We start from the raw sequence: 18,788 nt of genomic DNA, 5'->3' as shown, positions 1-18,788 counted from the left end.
CACTTCCCCGCGAGAATACCCTTCTCTGCGTCCAGATCCGACAGCCACAAAGAACAACCGCTCTGCCCGGCCACCCTGCATATCCGCGCATCAGCGAACAGAATCCGGGCAGAATGACTGTCGCGTCCGCCAGAGGTTCTCCTCGCCCAGCCTCAAACATGGAGGCGTGCTGCACTTGCGCCATGCTCCTGTCACAGGTCGAGCGATATAGCGATTCTTCCGAGAAGCCACTCCCTCCGGATCATCGGCTGGAGTGCTGCCCCAGAGTCATATGCGGCGCCTGCATTCGCGTACGTTATCATCATCACGAAAAATCACGAGTCCTTTCGTTTGGTTTTGTATCGCAAGCGCAACACTCTTGCGTGCTAATGTGATTCTCTAAAGAGCAACCCGAGGTTTAGGACATATTGCCCGTATTGTCAAATTTCTCAAACAACGAGTAGCCTCCCGCCGGGCCTCAAAGAGCCACCGTCGTATGACGCGGTAGCCTCAACATCTGATCCAGCCGCCGTCGAATCTCTAGCGCCGCCACCATATACGTCATATCCCACGATTCACAGACCGTTTCGCAATTCGTCCTCACCTCTCGACGAAAAGTCGGTGCCGCTGGATGACGACGTCGCGGAGGATACCCTGCACTTCCTCCATCACCCCGATGATACAGTCTCCTCATTATCTTTGCGTTATGGTGTCCCAGCGGATGCGCTGCGGAGGGCGAATAACCTCAATGCAGACCATTTATTACTTGCGCGCCGGACAGTCATAATACCTGGCCAATATTACAAGGCAGGTATCTCACTGTCTCCCCGTCCGGTTGAAGGTGAGGAGGAGGAGCTGCGCAAAGCCAAGATTCGGAGGTGGATGGTCAGCTGCAAAGTGCACGAGTACGACTTGGCGGTACTATACTTGGAGCAGGCCGACTATGACATGGATCTCGCCGTAGAAGCCTATCTGGCAGATGAGGAGTGGGAGCGCGCACATCCTCTCGAAAGTACAAAGCGAGGGAAAACGGCAGCACGACCTCGTGGCGCGACGCGGGTACCAGGCTTCACTAGACGCTAGTACATAGAAGTACGTGTTGCCATGAAATGACCGAGCTTGTCGGCTGTGCAGCCAGTGAGAGGCTGTCTGAACAGCTGGATGGTGTCGTGCCAAGTTTCGAACAAAATATCCCAGCATTATCCACACGCCAAGGGTTGTCGCTTTGTCACTGTGGCGAGAGCGATTCGGACTACACAAAGAAAGTGTGCTCAGAACGCTGATCGGGTGCGGAGGTCCTGTTTGGTGACGTTAGCAGTTAGCACATGACTGATGAGGACAAGGACTCCACTCAAAACTTACCGAAATCTTCCTCTCGATCTCGCGGACTGAACGGTCGAGGTCGCTCGCGATCATCTGCTTCTTGTCTGTGGGGAGCAATGCAAATCTCTCACACAGGTCGCCGTCTATGACACCCTTAACAGGCACATAATAGCTACGGTAGATCAGGTGATCTCTCCCAGCGAGTGGGGGGTCCTCAGTCCGCATGTGGGATTCGAGGCTCTGAAAGAAGTCGACATCTTCACGGCTGACAAATGGAATGAAGACGCCAATAGTGCCTTGTATGCCGCTCCAAAGCAAGACATCTTGGCCACCAACGACAAGATTGGTCTTGGTGATACTGGTTGGTACATCCTGAGTGAAGAAGTGCGTCATCAAGCTCACGCGGTGATTGGTGCCATGCAAGTACTCTCTGGCGTGCTCAAGATGGGCGCCGCCGCCGTCTTCGTCAGCCTCTTCACTGGCCTTGGCCGGGCAGCGAACAATCCAGACATTGCCGAATTTGTCACCACCTGCAACAGATTCGTAGTCGACCATAGTAGTACAAGTCGTCCAGCGAGCAATCTGATCATCGCTGAAGGGGATGAGCTTGTTGCTCTCGTGCTTGTATACAACGTAAATGACACTTTGCTGTACGTCTCCCACAATGATGCGACTGCCTTGAGTCTGTAGTGAGACAATGAGATGCGGCGCGACCTCGGCCTGAGCCTTACGGAGAAGCTGACGCAGACCCAGGTCGTAAGCTCTCAAAGTCTTGCCGATGCCTGCCAGGAGTCGTCCCTGGAACTGAATCAGGGCCATTGGTGGCTCCTCAACCTTTGTTTTGTGGATGAATTCAATCTCTCGACCATCCTCCTGGAATCGGTAGACATGGATGAAGCCAGCGCTGAACTGGCGAGGATTCAGGATCATGTCCTTCCCGGTGCCGACAACAAGGAAAGTCTCGTTGTCTTGGCTCGCAAATGATACCGTCGCCATGCTCACAGCTGCTTCGTTATCCTCAAGATCAAGGGTTTGCAAGACCCTCTTCTCAATAGATGGATCAACCACGCTGATGCATGATGCCCAACGCCCACGGCCCCTGGGATAGCCAAAGTCCTCCGGAGGGAGCACGGCTGCGTCGCCATTGACGACGCCGGGATCGGCAAGCAGCTTCGCGCGCAGTTCCGGGGGGAGCGTATTATTCTCCGACTCTATCGTGTAGAAATAGGGCTGTTCCGGGTGCTTGACCATCCGCTTCGGTGTGTACGTAAGAGGGATAGACTCTTGCAGCAAGGTGCTGTCAAGCTTATCCACAGAAAAGATCCTGTCACCACCTTGTTAGTTTCCTTCTGAATAAGATTGTGAAGAAACACGAGTGGTACATGGGTTGACGGATCAGTAGGAACAATTGGTACAATAATATTTGGTGACCTCATTGCACTTTGGCATCGGATCCCAGTTCTTCATCACTTCCGTCCAGGGGGTCAAGGGGCAAAGGCCTCTTGCAGGTTCAATCAGGGGTATGCGAAGACGCCGGACTTACTTGAGGTTCTGACCCTGGATGCCTACCATGCCCTCTTCGCACTGCTCACTGCTGAAATTCCACCCCCATTCGAGGTCGCTGTAGTCCAGAGGTGTCATCATGAAGCCCTTGGAGATTGGATCCGAATAGCCTAGCCATGTCCGTGAACTTAGCCCAAGGACACAGCCACGACCTTGAACAGAGACCTGGAAGAGCTTGACTGGTTTGGGACCCAGGAACTTTTGTCTGGTATCTGTCAACTCTCCGGTAATTTCGTCGAGAACAGTTCGGAGGTATACACCAGAGTGTAGTCCGATGTGGAGATATAGTGTTGAGCCACCGGAAGAGGAGTCCTCCATTGACATAATGGAGAGAGCAGATGGCGCCGCAGTCAAAGCCTGGACAGACTTGCTCTCAAGAGTGGAATCAGGGTCAAGACTCAACACTCGTACCGTGCAATCGTCGCATCCGACAGCGAGGTAAGAGCTTCTCAGCCGCCCTTCAGGCACCTGTCCGAGACTTAGGCAAGTCACGGTGCCGAACATCTCCTTCTTCTCATCGTACTCAGCAAGGGACCCATCGGTATCCATTTCGAAATAGACGATCTCGCCAGAGCTGAGAGCAATTGCGACTTGACGCTCATTTGTGGACGCGGCCACAATGGTGCGGTGCTGCGGGGCCGACCACTCATTAACGCGGCCATTAATGATGTGCCGGATACCTCTGGGGTGAACCTGAATCAGCCCGTTATCGCCCAGCTGCTGGACGGCGAGGGTGGGAACAGAAGAAAGAAAGCCGGTGTCGGTGACCTCCTCGACGGTCTCGCCAATGCTCAAAACTAGGGTGCCATTGCTGAAAGACAGAATGATGTATGCGTCGTACTGATCCTCCCGAGTGAGCTTTGTGGTCCAGACGGCCGAAGGAATACCAGGCAACTCAGACGCCACAATCTCGTTGACCTCCAGGCCGTGCTTGAGAGTTTTGAAAGTACTGCGAGCACCATTTCCACAAATGGAGAAGATTTGAGGGGCGTCATCCTCGGTGAGATTGGCGACTTTGGTGTCAATAAGGGGATTCATCGAATTGACGCTCTCCACAAGACTCAGGTTTTCAGCAGGTCGTGGATAGAAGTATACCGGCGAGAACGAGGCGAGCGGGTCAGCAGGGAAGTCGTCGCTGGAGAACTCCAGCTCCTCATCATCATCACCAAGCTTCTCGAACTGATAGAAGTGGTGGTTACCGAATTCGCTGGCCACGAAAAGAAACCCACTCTTCAGGATGTTGAGGCTGGTCGATACGGGGACAGTATCAAAATACTTGATTCTGAGTCTGCGAACCTCGCCAGTCGGATTTCCTTCGTCATCCTCGGCCATATCAATGGTGGCCTTGAACACGTCGCCATCCTCTGACTGCAGCAAGAAGAAGAACGCCCCCGCGTTGCCTTTGAGCTTGTGCATCACGCCGGAGACGATAGTGCGCTTGCGATTGGGATCTTCGGTAGCACCTTTCCGCCTTGGGATAGGCACGCGGAACGCCTCCTGGTTCGAGTGCCGGTATGTGATGTTCTCCTCGCCACATACGAGCACTCCGCTGGGCCCATCATTACCGCCGGGAACCTGAAAGAGCATCGAGGCTGTTGGGTCGACAACATCATGCCACTTCCTGACAACGTGGTTGAGACCAAGGTCAAGTTCATAGTACACTAGCTGGGTCTCGACCTCTTTCAGAGCCTCCCCGGTAGGGTCTTGGTCCGCCTCGGAGTAATCGACCTCCAGAGTGGCAAACACGGGGTTTGCATACCCGACATCCAACGCGACCATCGACAGCACAATAGTGTTCGCCTTGTGTGCCTCTAACGGGGAAGAGATCGTGAGCTCAGCCTGTGCATTGCGGTTGAGCACATAGACCAGCTTGTTCTTCTCAACCGAGGCGATGAGACAAGCCCTTCCTTTCGGGTCGCTGGCAAGATACTGCCCGGGAATGACCCGGCGCACACCAGACTTGCCGAAGGTCTCCAACTTCTGCTGCTTGAACCGATTCTGCGCTGGGATATATTCGACAATCGAAATCCGTCCCGAGTCGGTCGCCAATATCAAGTAATCTATCCGGCAATGTTCGTTAGCGCGTGCGCAATGTGAGACGTGCAGTGTTGCGGGAAGCAAAAGAGTGTTCAAGGACCGCACCACTTCGAGACCAAGGTCACGCAACCTTGAAGTCGCGCTAGACCAACCGCGCTTTGAAATCTCTCAGTGACAGCCACGAAGACAGGACACGGAAGATCTTACCCTTATTGCTGCCAGCAAGGCGGAATGCCGCAATGGATCTGATGATACCAAAGACATCATGCGACAGGATTGTGATGACCTTGCCCTGGGCTGGGTCTGGCCGCAACAACGTCAGGCGCGAACCCGATGCGGTCACAATCTGCTGCTCCTTGGTCCCCGAGAACTGGCCCAGGATCGCCTGCGTCACCGTAGTCGGTGCCTGGATCGTCAGGGAGTACAGGAACATGTTCGAAGTAGTCGCCATGGTCGCTGATGGGGAGGGAACGGCTCCCTGCGCGCCTTCGTCCCTGATGTCGGGGGTTATGGAGGAACGACGCGCTGAGCGAGGACCATGGGCCTAAAATGACGACTAGGCAGGAGTCGGGCAAGGATTGATTGAAATAATGCAATCCGCAGGTGTGAGACTACGACGCCATGTGTGTATGCAGGAGTCGACCGCGAGGATCGCGCTGCAGCGGGGGAAGGTTGTAGTTGGGTACTCGTTGCGGTCAAGCAGGGCGAGTGGTGTTGAGTAGGAGCAAAGCTGTGTGATGCAGGCAGCGAGCGCAGCTCCAAATTTTGGAAGAGCTTTCTTAGGCGGACCTGCGCGCGACCCACCCGACAGCTGGAGATTGGAGCCGCATACAGCAACTGCGCCACAGGCACCGATGGACGTCCCTGGGACTTGGTGCTGTGGCCCGCCAGAGGCTCGACAAAGACTTTGTTTTGCTGCACAGGACCAAAAAGGAATATGCGCAGGTGCACTCCAAATGATGTGCGATGCAAATCATGCTTCAATTATTCACTTGTAAAAGTGGCATCGCAATCTAGCAAGGATGTGAGTGAAGTGCAGAACGAACAGCCATCAGAAGCCATATTGTGGCTCAAGGCCGCCTTTAGGTGGATGTGCTGGGATTTGCTCACTGGCAGAGCCCCCCCCTCAAGCGCCAAAGCTCCCGGCGGGCGCGGACCCAGCGACCCGATGCTCCGCCAGGCTCCGGAGCTGGTGAACAATTTGTGCAGCGGGCCTCGACATCGTGGCACGATCCAGGCCTGACCTGCCCACAGCCACGCCAGCTCGTCGTCTCGGCACATTACGACTTGCTTGCAGCAGATTGCCCTCGGCCCAAATCGCCATGGAACCATCAATACGCCTGGCGACGTCCAGTGTCTGCCGCAGCTGTTTACGATCGGCCCGCCGCACCACTGCCCCGACTCACGTCGCCCGCAACTTCTCCGGTCTTGCCTACAGCCGGCGGCGCTCAACGAACCTCACAGCCCAATCGTCGCCGATCTCTCCTCTTCGTAAATCCTTCTCGCTTTTTGGCAGCGCCCAGCCAAAGTCCGCCGACGATGGTCATTCTGTGACAACAAATGCCCCAGCCGATGGCGAGAAGCAGAAGCTCGTGCTTCATCCCGACGACCTCTTCCACTCGTACACAAACTCGCCAATTCCCGATATGCGGCGGCGTGCTGCGTTTATACGGCAGCATGCATCCTGCCCTCATCCAGACCACCGCATTGCTCACGCTCCTAGCGATGGCAAGGCCCCTCCCGTCGAAAGCAACGGCACTCAACCGCCAGCCCATGTCGACTTTGAGTGTCCCGATTGTGGCATCCCGGTTTACTGTAGTGAGCAGCACTGGGCAGAGGACTATGAGCGCCATCTCGAAATATGCGATACACTCAAGCAGATCAACGAGGACGACCATGATCTCCGTTCCGGTCGCTTCTTCCCAGAGTTTGAGTACGCGGGTCCTCAGATGGACGAGGCGCCAGTCAACCTGCTGAACTGGGACACACTTCTATACACACGTCAGTTTGAGGCTATCAACGACGACCGAAGCATGCGCCAGGCGACGCGGCTTCTTACTTATCCTGTCACGATTGGCAGCATTCTGCACGAGCTTAGCCCCTATGGTGTTCGCAAGGGCGACAGACTCACTCCTGAAGGCCTCAAGAGCATGAGTGCCCTACGCTATACACTGCACCCTCCAAAGACCGGAGGTGGCGCTGGAATCAAGGGTCTGCGGCCAGAGGCACCGCCTGTGCGCATCTTCATCCTGGGAGCCCGAGCTGAATCCTCGCTTCCTCGCAATGTCTGGGTGCAGCTCTCCCATCTGTTTCCCCGTGGCAAATTCCATCTCATCTTCATCGGACCTGAAAGTATGAGCAATCGCGACGATGAATTCCCATTACCACCACGCACACCGACCAATCCTTTTGGCGCCATTGTGGAGGATCGTGTCTGGCCGACTATGAAAATCAGCACGATTGTTGACTACTACCACACCCTTCACAAGACTGGCCATTTCGCGCCATACGATCCGTACTTTGATTGCTTCGTCATGTTTCACCCCGGCATGGGCCACCCGGCGAGCTCACACGAGTGGGCTGAGACTGTGCCGTTGCTTCTTGAGACCAAGGCACCCATCATCGTGACCGGATACACTCAATATGACATGGAGCGAGATATTGAATGGGTGAACAAGACTTGTCGTGGAGAATTCGACATGCTCCTTGAGCCGGGCGAGAACAAGTTCCGCAGTCTGCGATGGGATCTTAACGACCTCGATCCGCAGGATATCTCGTGTGGAAACTGGGGAGTCTGGGCCTTCCGAGGCAAGAGGTACGTCTCGCCCCCTATTTTCCAATACTTTATCAATCCCGGTGTATGGCTAACAACTTCGTAGATACGAGACTATGCGGAAGGATGCCGAAGAGGAGACGACAAGATCAACATAGTGACGCTGCCTTGGCCGAGAAGAGGTCTTCCAACTGTAGCATTACTTGTAACATTGGCTTAGCCGCCTATATCCATCAGAGTATATGTATAGTACTTTGTGTACATTACGATAGAGCCACACATATTCTGCCGACCCAGTCGCACAGAGGGGAAGTGATGTCTAATTCCGAGATCAGTCACATCGGAAGGAACTTTCAGCTCTGAGATCACCATTGTTGCGTTGCTTCTGTAAGCAGTAGAGGAGAGTCGTGGTGTGCTTGATATTAAGCAGGATCCGCGAGCAAGCGATGCGGTCACCGAGGCAATAAAGATTCCACAAGAGCAGTCTCTTCGTGAATCACTTGTACAAAAATGAAGCTGTAAAGCGCGGCAGTATCTGAGCTATGTCCTGGTCGCTTCTCGCGATGTGTGATGTTCCGTTTCCTTCCAGGTCAGAATCGCGTGCAACGTGGGAGAGTACATTGTGCCTTGCACGGCTGGGGTCTCTCCAATGATCCTGGTTGGAGGTGGAGCTGTGCGGTGACGTCCCCCTCCACGACACCTCTCCATCCCCACTCGCTAGCACAGGATCACGACACCGTCCTCGAGCTGCTTCTCAGGTGCGGCCGCGGCATGCCCTTCCACAGCAGGATAGTTTGCGGATGGAGTACACAGTCATCTCGCAACAAGCTTCAACCACCAGACACTCAACTCCGACCCCGCTCGCACCTGCGACGGTGAACCATGACCAGACGAAAGTAAGCAGGATACTTTTGTGATCAAAGGGGTCATGGCAGCAGCGGCACCAGTCGCACCGCCTCCTCTTACCACCCGCACGTCGACTGCGAAAGGCCACACAAGGCTACGCGCAAACCATGGAGGCGAAGACGGGCGAGCGCCGCCGTCCCCTGGATACGAACCAACGAGCCCCATGAAGCAAGCCGCGGCAGCTACAACCACAAACCCGAGCGCTGCGAGACCTCAGCCACGGCCAAGTCGCCCACCCACGGCAGATTTCCTGTCCGACAAGACCACAGCGGCGCTCATACGTCGTACGCTGTGCCCTCAGGCTTCTTTGGACAGAGGAAGGACCGCGCCTGCTCCGATCGAGGATCTCCTTCCGCCACTCACGAGTCGCAACGATGTCGACCTCCAACTGTACGCCCTTATCTCCATCATACTTCGGGAGTCTGTCCAGAACTGGTATGGCAAGATCACACCAGACGAGACTTTTGTTGCCGAGATTGTGCAAATAATCGCGCACGTCACGCGCGCTTTGGAGCAGAGGCTTCGCAAGGTCGATCTCGAAAGCCTCTTGTTTGATGAGCTGCCTGATCTGCTCGATGCCCATGTTCGCTGTAGGTCGTCCGCTCGATAAACCGCCAGGCATCATGGAGCTGACACAAGTGGCGCAGCCTATCGGATTGCGAAGCATGCTTCTGCAGCACGACCCCCTCTCGAGTCAAGCCTGCGTGAGGTCTATCATTCGCTCTGGCCCCTGCCCGCCTTGTCTCCGGTGCCCCATCGAAAAGACGGGGTCAGTGATCAAGAGCAAAACGAAAATGAGCTCGCCTACCGCCAACTACTAGTCCAGGGCGTACTGGCCTTGTTGCTGCCAACTGAAGATCTCCAGAATGAGTGCCTGGTCGCGATCGTCGGGCAGATCCTTTCAGAGCTGATCATCGGCAACCTCATGATCGCGAAACTCTCCCAGCCATGGCTATTATGGGAGATTTTCATCATCTTGACCAGGCTGGGACAGAAGCAGCAGTCCTCGGCACGGCAACAGGACCTCGAGCCAGGGAGTGGTGGCAAGGCAAACATACCTGAGTCCAAGCGACACGGCTCGATCTTGACCAGCCTGTTCTGGTCAATCATGCAAAGTCTCTTTGTTATGCTCAACATCGGGAGATTATTATTCAGCACTGTGGCTTTGTCGCGCTCTTTACCACCAAGGACTTCTTTCCAATCTCACACCCCTAAATCGACGCTTCGACCCGACGGAAAACCATATGCAGCCTCGATATCGTCAGACGTTTACGCAGCAACTCCTGACGTTCCTGTGGCCTCTTTCGCCATCTGGTCCTGCCTCGGAAACCTGATTGAGGTTCAAACACGCATGCCGTGGCTCGGGGGAGCCCTTGCTCTTTTGCAATGGGGTGGACTCAGTGGACCGGGCAAAGTCGCAAATGTTGACGGAGTCCTGGACAGGTAGGCGAATCATCTCCTACATCAGTACCCTTACGTGTCCAGTTGGTCCCACTACAATGCGTTAGCAGCAAGTGCTTCTGCAGGACAACTCTGCTCCGAGACCTAACGGCGCTGTATGGCCTGTGTAGCCGCGTCAGTTCGTTCTCACTGGTTTCGAAACATTTGGCCACCGTGATATTCACTGTCTACACGCCCTCAGCCAGGCACACGAGGGCTGCAGGACAGGTCCACGTGGCTGGCTGCACTCCGTCACACAGGTCTCACTTCATCAGAAGTGAAGTTGGTTGTAGTTGAGCAACCCAGTCCTGTTTGAAAGTGGCGCATAAGCATCCAAAGTTGGTGGCCCGCAGGACGACGGACAGTTCCCCGTGATCGCATCCCGTCGAGCCAATGACAAGACGAGTTAGGCCTCTGCTCTTCCGATTGCACGGAAAGTTGACAGGGATGTTCAAGTTGAGCCAGCCGCAAGCCGTCGCTACGCGCCGACCACAAACCAGTACCAGGGGCGTCACCAACCGGCAAGCCTGTACAGACTTTTCTCCATTCCAATCTGGCATAGCACATTTCGTGTTGCGACTCTGTCCTTTCGTGCCGGACATGCCCAGTCCCATCTTGTGGGGCAGCTCTGTCCGGTCTCCGCCTCATGTCGTCCTCGAGGGTCTGATCTTAGTGAGATCATGAGCCGTAACCCTGTCAACAGACATGACTGCCCCGATGTTTTCAGCATCAGAACCTAGGTTCTCTTCTTTCGAGAGCTGCCTGGATCACCCCCCAGGTCTTCTGCTGGGGTAGCTGATTTCAGATTCGTCCTCCCAGTCACACTATTTGTGTTACATCACGTCCACACATGCTGGTCTCAGAGCATATCAGGCGAGCTGCCTGGCTCTGTCTGCACCGCGGCGAGAGCATCATTTCGTTTGGAGTAGCTCAGAGTCATGTGGAGACAAGCTATGTGTTGCAGCCCCATCGCGCCATCAAACATGGCGCCTCATCGGGGTCTCGTGCAGAGCAATTGGGCCTGCTCACAAAGATCCGACACCGGTTCCAGGGCAACCCCCACGTCGTCACCCAATCTCTTCTGCATGTTTGGCTGCAAGCCTGTGAACTTGACTAACACCCATTATAGGCTCATGTCACACTGTATCCAGACATACATGCTGGCGCCCGATCACCTGCCCCCACTGCTGCGCTCCATCCGCGGCGCACTCTTCCCTAACAATGCCCCAGGAACATCGACCTTGACCCCCCCTTCATCCGATGAGGAACTTGCTGCACTAAAGCGCAGATGCGCTAGGGCGATCTGGGGGGCCGTCCCGAAAAGGGTAGGCAGGCTCTATTATGGCGCCAGTGCGTGGGCTTGGCTGCGCTCACCGCTTAGCATCAGCAAACATGGCGGTGGTCAGCTCCAGCAGCCCAGCGCCGTAGCCGCCGCCAACGAGATGCGGTCCGATCCGCTCCAGAAAACCAACAGTGCTTTTCAAGCAGAAGTCGATCCCAATGGGACTAGGGTCGACCTCGGACTGGGATCAGGACGGACACAAGACAATGATCAACAGCAGCAGCAACATGGCATCGCGCATGTAGGTGACGCAGTTGCGGCAGGCGCTGCTACCGCTCATGTGACACTGGCGAATAACGCAGCAGCACACCGGCGGGCAAGGCCAACACGCCAACAGTCCTCCATCTCATCCTCCGCTACCGCTGAAGCGACCCCTAGCCCCAATCAGCCGACGTCCAACACCCCTGGTAGGCCGACGCCCGGAATGGCACATCCCAGCAAAAAGATCATTGATCACGCGGGGAGTGGCAGAGGATCGGCAGCCGCAGCAGAAAAGGAAGCACAGGAAGAGGACCCCGAGACCGAGCGGGCCATTATGGAAATCGAGTCCGGCATCCTGGACCTGTTCTCAGACCCATACTGCAATAAGCACCTGCTATACGGCGTCCTCGAGCTTATCCTTGTACGATTGATGCCCGAGCTGACCGAAAGGGGTGTCGTTGACTTGCTCGAGGAGCGTCTGGCTTAGCAATATTGGCATGCCAGATTTAGTAGAGCTAGTAGTGTAGATACCACCAAATACTGTCAAACATTTCTCGCTTTCACGGCCTGCTTGAACGTTGTAGAAAGGTAAATTTTCAGATCATATTTGCGATATCATTACTGACTTGTTGTATGTCCTCAACACATAAATGAGATGAAGTACCGACGGCGAGGATAAATCAGACAACCGAGGACATGTGTCCGGGCAGTCCCTCTACCTAAACTTCCATCCAGACCCTGGACCTCGGCTTGTAGCAATGCCTCGCTTTTATGCCCTAAGAACAGCAAAATATATGATAGGAATCAAACAATATGAACAACCAAATGATCAATAAATAAATAAAAAGGGCAAAATATGAAAACAAAAGTCGGCAAATAAACAGATATTGGTATTCGAGTTCGCGTGAGCGCCTAGAGATCTTTGGAATGTGGTCCGGTAGCTGTGCCTATTCGTAATAATGGGGATAGTGCTTGTAACTGCTCGCGTGGGGGAGTAGTAACATCTGCGTGTAGATGGTTGCGCAAAACTTGGTTCTGTGGAGAACGCTTTGGATGTGATCCGCTAGAGTATAGTATGGCGTATGGTATGATGATGAAAGTCGTGAGACTGGGACTTGCGTCGTGTGCAGCACTGTCGTCTGGTTAGCAGCGCGAGCTGCTGTTTATGAATTTTCTAGTTGGTGCAGAGGCGAATGCAGCATTTCTGCATCGCCCTCTGGTATCCTGGACAAAATGCCAAGCCCTTGGCCTGTCATGTTCATCTTGCTGAGTAGGCCCTGCTGAGGGATGATCTGCGAGTGCTGATGGAGGCGGAGTTTGTCGGTGAGGCGGACCACCGCGTCGTAGTCTTGCTTGTCGACAAGGCCTGGGCTTGCCATACTGGACAGATATGACAGCAGGGTGTCTGCGGCTCTCCGCGCGTCATCCTGCGTAGGAGAGTTGGGCGCAGAGATTGGGGTTCCGCTCACAGCAGCCGAGGCCGTCGATCGGCCGGTTAGGCTGCTGTTACTGCTTGTATGGCGAAGGACAGGTGTCGAGATTGCACTTTCGAAGGTGAACGGGTTGGTTGCCACTTCGTGAGCTGGAGAGGCCATCGCTGAAGATGATCCAGTTCCAGTGTTGTTGATTTTTGGAGTGAGAGAGTCCATATTATGTGACTGGTCCAAGTATTCCAGAGGGTCAATGTTTGGCAAGGTTTGGCTGCGATGACGGTGTTGGCCAGGACCGAGGCCGTCGAACAGGCTGTTGGTGAGGTTGGGCGAGAAGGTGTAAGCGGAAGTTGGACTGATCGCACTACCAGAGAAGGATGCGCTGGCTGGATCGCTCATAGCGCTAGGAAGGGTTGATGCGCTGCGCGGGTGATGCTGCTTTCCATCGCTCTCAAAGTCCATCGATATTGAGAGCGATGATCTGAGATCGCTGGCAGTCGCAGGCACAAGAGGAGACGCTTTGGTCTTTGGCGAGACTGGGGAAATTGTGCCGGTCGTACTCGAGGCGGCCAACAAGGCGGGCTGGCTCTTGTATCGCGTGTCTGAGAGTGCCGTCTCAGACGCTCGTCTTCTGGGCCCTATGCCATGTTTTTGTTTGAACTTTTCGATCCAGGCCCTTGTGATCAACTTTGAGCCATCGCAGTGCGCTCCGGCACAGAAAAAGCGTGCCCTCTCCTCTAAATCTTTGTCATGGATAGGGGCGCCTGACTTCTGCGCAGACTTGACCCATGATGCCAGCGTTCGCTCAATGTCCGGGGGGCCTTTGCCTTTAGTGCGCTGCGTGGGAGAACTGCTCTGTTCCTCGGCCTTGTTGAGGAATTTGTCTTTGTTACGCAGAGTTTTGGAGACGGTGCTGGTTTGGACGTCGTTAGCCATCAAGCTGCATTCATTGAATAGGTCTCTATACAAACCTTCGCTCAACGCCAAACCTGGCACCGATCTCTGTCTGTTTGACATGCGGATTCTCCTCGGCATATTTGCACATGGCTCGACGGTCCTCGATGGTGAGGGTCTTGCGCGGTCCAGTCGTGGTCGTCGAGGGAAGCTTAGTCTGAGGGACGCGTGGGGGAGCAGAGGCTGGCGGGATCGGAATAGGAGGCGCAGAGAAGTTGCGAGAGGGATTTGTCTGCAGGCTGGGCCAAGGCACCTGCGACGGCTGAGAGGGTATCAGCAGTCCATGGGGCAGCTGTGTCGAGTAGACACCCTGCGGATGTGCTCGTATAGCAGGCGGCGGTGGGGGCGCCATCTGCATGTTGAAGCTTTCCATCGACAATGGCTGTCCTCCAGGCTGTGAATAATATTCGTCTTCGAAGGAAGACATTGGCATCGAATTATATGAGTGTAAGTGTGCCCAGGTTCCGTCCTGATAAGCGTTGTCATGATCAGCCTGGCTGTCCTGCTCCATGGTGCTGGGAGCAATCATGGCTCTCCTCTGGCTATCCTGCGGATTTACAGGTGGCAGGCAGAGTAATTTGGTACGCAGGAGAGATGAGAGAACAAAATGAAATGGCAATAGTCCTAATCCAACTCTCACTTCCAATAGGGGAACGGGAGCCTCAACGGGCCTCGAAGAGATGCTTGGGCCCCCGACGTCGGAATGCTGGTTGTGGCAAAGGGCAGTCGCCAGTCATCGGTCGTAGAGAAATAGTCGCCGTGTCGTCGTGACACTTGTTTTTGGGCGGCCGCCTGGATGCGGTCCGAATCGGGACAACCAGCTTCGCGAGTACGTAGTGAATCAACCGAGACAACCTTGAGTTCAGTTCTGGCGCAAGATCGCGAAGAACAGGGCAACTAATGTGCCAGAGATATGAAGCCGTGGGGTTGTGAAGTTAGCTGTGGTGAGGAAAGAACGTGCCGACGCGTAGATGGCAGTCTCGGATGAGACTGAAAGCGAGGCCCAATATCTGCAATACCGCGGCGCAATGACAATATCGACAAGTGATGGAGTAGCAGAAGAAGCAGCAGCCAGGTCCAAGAGACAGGGTTAGGAAGACAAAGGCAGAAGAGGTAAAGAGAGCGTCGGGAGTCTCAGCCAGAGACCAGACAGGAGACTTGGGCAAAGGCCGGGCGAGGCTACGATGCCGTTTTGATGGTTTGGGCACTCGACGGACGGCAACCTGAAGCACACGGTGAGAAGCGAGGCCGAGACCAGAAGGGAGGCAGTTGCAACGGTAGCTTGGGGAGCATGGGGAGGAGCTGTGGACAGTACATATGTTGTAAGAAGCTCTTGCATGGTTGAAGCTGGCGGACGCAGGGCCCGGGGCGTGCGAGAGGAAAGGCGAGTGCGGGCGGGTGTGGGCGGGCTCGACTGGGCCCAGTGGCCGAGAACGAGCACGAAGGGGGTGTGGTGGTAGCTGCCAGACGGTCAGACTACAACACTACTGCGTCCCTCCGGGCGGAGATGATGACCAGAGGCCATCTCAAGACCAGGGCCCTGGCTCGAGCCGACGAGGGCGGGCGGCGGACTGTAGCATGTCAGGCCGTTGGCGCAAGTGGCTCGAAGAAGCTGACTCGGCACCGGGCCTGGGCAGGGGAGGTACCTCATGACCTCGGGCGGCCGTTGTAGGCCAGCCAGCCAGCCAGCCAGCCAGCCTTGGATGGGCTTGCTTGCTGGTCGGGTACACCTCTGTCTGAAGCGCGCAAGGTGCGTGGCAGCCTCGCAGTGATTCTGCAAGGCATTGGGCAGTCAGTTGCAGTCGTGCTGCTGTCCATGCAGGCCACGCTGCAAAGTGCGTCTCGCTTCAGCATGTATGTGACGTCGTGCCTGTGAGTGCTTGAGTCCCGGGCAGATCATCGTCGACGCTGCCATGCAGCATAAGGAAATAAATGCCAGGATGCCTGGCGAGGGTCCTCGCCTAGCTGCCCAAGCCTGTTGTGCGAGCGGTGCCTAGCATGGGATCAACACCATCAGCCAGCCAGAGTCTTGTACACCCACACACCTTGGCCATAGCAGAGCAGAGCAGACGCAGGATACCCCATGCGGCAAGGGCCGAAGCCTAGCGGAGAGGGCACTGTATCATCATCACCAACTGGGCTCGAGAGCGACCCTGGAGAGCGCGCGCGGATGCCTGCATGGAGCGAGCAAGCGGACCCCTTGGACGGCGGAGGTGGGCTCATGGGGGCCGGGGCGGGCTGCCATGGCCGATAAAGGAATAGAGCCATGGTTGAGGGGCAGTGCCTCGCGCGGGCGACTGGCTGATGGCCAGCGTTGCGCTCCGACGCTAGCGGGCGCGGTGATCTGACTTGCTGGGCGGGTAGATGTCGCGGAGGGCACGGGAGTGACATGATTTGCAAGCAGCAGCAGCAGCAGCAGACGAGGTAGTGAGGAGGAGAGGCGGCGAGGATCCCATGAGGTGCGCCTGCAGTGCACACTCACTGGCCGGGCAGGGTTCCCCTGGCCATGGAGAGATCTGGCAGCGGGTCCCGTCCACTGCTAGACAGCCGCTGAGCCTAGGGTATGCCCGTCCCGACCCCAGCCCGCGCACCACCTCCCGTCCACACCCTCGTCTTTTTATCCTTCCCCTTCGTGCTCATCAGGCTCATCAGGCTCCTCCTGCCCGCCAGCAACTCCCGAGGCCAGCTGCTTGGCCCTGCTCGCTCCCCCAGTGAGCCACAAAGCAGTGTAAGGCTGGGCACGGTCCGGAAGCATATCATAGCGCAGCTACTACGCCGGAAAATTTACGTCAGGCAATATTGAATCCAAGCAACACACACCCGCGGGAGGCACGCACATCCTAGTCGTGTGGCGCCGTGTCTTGTCGTCTACGATCGGCAACTTGGTCCCTCGACTTCCTCCTTGGACAGATGAGGACGAAGACGACGACAACAACTCCATCAGAGCGTCGCCAGCCAGTGGCGACACCTCTGTGACATGGCAGGCCTCCAGCCGGAGACGCCAAGCTAGCAGGCGTCGCTGTTCGCCCTCGAATCCAAGCCGCCACAATCATCGCGGCTCTCCAGCTAGCGGCAGTCGCGAACATCCCCAGTTGAGACACTTCTTTGGTATCACCCTCCTGCTTGTGTTGCATGCTTCAGTAATGTCCCTGGGCAGGTCTTGCGCCTTCAGCCGATTTCAAGTTCAATGCGTTGGCCTACTTGAAGCACTGCAACCCAATCGTTGCGCCCTTTGCTATATCCAAAAACTCTATAGGAGCCTCTGCAATGCTGAAAGTGGCGTGTGCCGGCAATGGAACTCATTTCCTCCAACCACCACAACGAGGTAAACCTTGACTGCGAGTGTCAACTTGGATGAAGACCTCTCATCGGCTTGCCCGTTTCGGCTCGGGAGGATCCGCATATCAACGGCCCCGCGGACTTAAAGACGAGCCAGCCCTGGTCCACGGGGACAAGGATCACTGGGAAGTACTGCCTAACCAGTCTGACGAGCACGAAGACCCTGCCGCAATCAGTCTAGCTGGGTCTGAGGAGATCACACGGCGTTACATCCTATGGAGCAGGCGTTCAAATAACGGCAGGGGCGGGCAGGCGTCACAGAGGCATATACCAAAGAGCTTCAGGTCACCTTGGCTGCTCAAAAGTGTTCAGACGCTCCAGCTGAGGTCGACATTCATTTGTCATTGACAAAGCCGGATCATGCCAGAGTGGGCCAGCAATTGCCGCCATTTCAAGCAATGCCATCTGGAGAAAGCATCCCAATTATTATTTTTTCCATGGTCTTACTATCTATCCGACAAACGTCTGCAAGCACTTCATCACTTCGCACATGGAAATCATACAGCCCGTCTCGCAGCGAGCGCGGCGAGGTTCCAGCAGCCAATGCTTCGCGCCATGTCCGCTGACAGGCCCTGTTGCAATCAGTGCTCGAGAATTTTCGAACTTCTTGTTCTGACTGAAAACGCACCCCTTCTTCAGGACCAAACCTTTCGTGGTTCACGACAATGCACTATTTATAGGCAGTTTGGAGCACGACCAAGCCTCATGAAAACCTACATGTTGTCCTCCAACGTTGCTGGGGTGAGGTTGCATGCTGTCAACAAACGGGACATCCTCGTGTCAGAAAGGGCAAACCGGAAGAGGAGCATTCTGCCCCTTTCGCAGCGCATCTCGCTTCAACTTTGAAACTGTCGACGTTGCGTGTGTACGTGGACCATATACCTCCTGACATTGCTACATCATATTCTCGACTGATGTTCATGACGCAGGCTCGGCTGTGAGCGGGTGGCTGTGTCGATCACACCTATAGACCGGAATATATTGAACGTCCAGAAGCGGCATAAGTGAACGAACATGTCCGCGACGTAGTGGGCATGCACGCGCATCGAGGACGGCAACTTGGCCTTCGAGCTTCGCAACCTTTCGAGTGTCCCCGTTTCATTCCTTGGCCTGCTCAGCAAGACAAGAAAGCTGGATGTTGCTGGGCAAGCAGCTACTCAGGCGGTCTTCGAGAGATCAATTTTTTTGAGATGAGACTGCCAGAACGATCACTTTTGGCCACACCATAAGTTACCTGTGCCAGCATGTTAGAGCTAGCAACCACACTACCAATGCCGATCCCTCCTGGCTGTGGCTATCGAGCACCACCGGCAACTCTGCCAAGATGCGACTAGGGTCAGGGGCGGAAATGCCACTAGAGTGGAACACAACAGCACTCCGAGCCGGCTGGGGCTGTCACGGTTCATATCCTATTGGTCACATCACCGGTGCCTTACCTGACACCGTTTAACAGGCCTTGCCCTCCTCCGTTCTGCCCTCGACAATCCCCTGCCCGAACTTC

The 18,788-nt window shown here is 55.5% G+C and overlaps 5 protein-coding genes across 5 annotated transcripts; 4 read left to right on the top strand and 1 right to left on the bottom strand.

Moving 5' to 3' along the window:
* Positions 1-158: 158 nt before the first annotated feature.
* On the top strand, positions 159-1,062 carry B0I36DRAFT_233025 (uncharacterized protein; the record flags this gene model as incomplete). Its single annotated transcript, XM_046149198.1, has 2 exons — positions 159-290; positions 385-1,062. 2 exons carry the CDS (start codon positions 159-161, stop codon positions 1,060-1,062), a joined length of 810 nt encoding a protein of 269 aa, XP_046019172.1.
* A 188-nt stretch (positions 1,063-1,250) lies between these two features.
* On the bottom strand, positions 1,251-5,353 carry B0I36DRAFT_358315 (CPSF A subunit region-domain-containing protein; the record flags this gene model as incomplete). Its single annotated transcript, XM_046157948.1, has 4 exons — positions 1,251-1,277; positions 1,342-2,626; positions 2,846-4,925; positions 5,110-5,353. The coding sequence occupies 4 exons, from the start codon at positions 5,351-5,353 to the stop codon at positions 1,251-1,253; spliced, it is 3,636 nt and encodes a 1,211-aa protein (XP_046019171.1).
* A 740-nt stretch (positions 5,354-6,093) lies between these two features.
* B0I36DRAFT_312156 (zinc-finger of mitochondrial splicing suppressor 51-domain-containing protein) lies at positions 6,094-8,231 on the top strand. The gene is made up of 2 exons (XM_046152467.1): positions 6,094-7,717; positions 7,782-8,231. Exons 1-2 carry the CDS (start codon positions 6,225-6,227, stop codon positions 7,831-7,833), a joined length of 1,545 nt encoding a protein of 514 aa, XP_046019170.1. The 5' UTR covers positions 6,094-6,224; the 3' UTR covers positions 7,834-8,231.
* On the top strand, positions 8,232-12,127 carry B0I36DRAFT_312154 (PXA domain-containing protein). The gene is made up of 3 exons (XM_046152466.1): positions 8,232-9,171; positions 9,229-10,024; positions 11,151-12,127. The coding sequence occupies exons 1-3, from the start codon at positions 8,604-8,606 to the stop codon at positions 12,049-12,051; spliced, it is 2,265 nt and encodes a 754-aa protein (XP_046019169.1). The 5' UTR covers positions 8,232-8,603; the 3' UTR covers positions 12,052-12,127.
* A 3,399-nt stretch (positions 12,128-15,526) lies between these two features.
* On the top strand, positions 15,527-18,228 carry B0I36DRAFT_344743 (uncharacterized protein; the record flags this gene model as incomplete). Its single annotated transcript, XM_046156291.1, has 3 exons — positions 15,527-15,590; positions 16,742-17,088; positions 17,968-18,228. 3 exons carry the CDS (start codon positions 15,527-15,529, stop codon positions 18,226-18,228), a joined length of 672 nt encoding a protein of 223 aa, XP_046019168.1.
* Between the last annotated feature and the right edge of the window lie 560 nt (positions 18,229-18,788).

The sequence above is a fragment of the Microdochium trichocladiopsis genome (genome assembly GCF_020744255.1).
Source record: "Microdochium trichocladiopsis strain MPI-CAGE-CH-0230 chromosome Unknown B0I36scaffold_1, whole genome shotgun sequence".
Classification (NCBI taxonomy): Eukaryota; Fungi; Ascomycota; class Sordariomycetes; order Xylariales; family Microdochiaceae; genus Microdochium; species Microdochium trichocladiopsis.
Note: the sequence above shows the minus strand (reverse complement) of the source record. Positions and strands in the feature narration are given on the sequence as shown.

Coding starts and splice junctions, on each gene's coding strand:
- B0I36DRAFT_312156 (XM_046152467.1), top strand. CDS start 6,225: ATGGAACCATCAATACGCCTGGCGACGTCCAGTGTCTGCCGCAGCTGT. Junction 7,718..7,781: donor TGGGCCTTCCGAGGCAAGAG/GTACGTCTCGCC, acceptor ACAACTTCGTAG/ATACGAGACTATGCGGAAGG.
- B0I36DRAFT_312154 (XM_046152466.1), top strand. CDS start 8,604: ATGGCAGCAGCGGCACCAGTCGCACCGCCTCCTCTTACCACCCGCACG. Junction 9,172..9,228: donor GCTCGATGCCCATGTTCGCT/GTAGGTCGTCCG, acceptor CAAGTGGCGCAG/CCTATCGGATTGCGAAGCAT. Junction 10,025..11,150: donor GTTGACGGAGTCCTGGACAG/GTAGGCGAATCA, acceptor CACCCATTATAG/GCTCATGTCACACTGTATCC.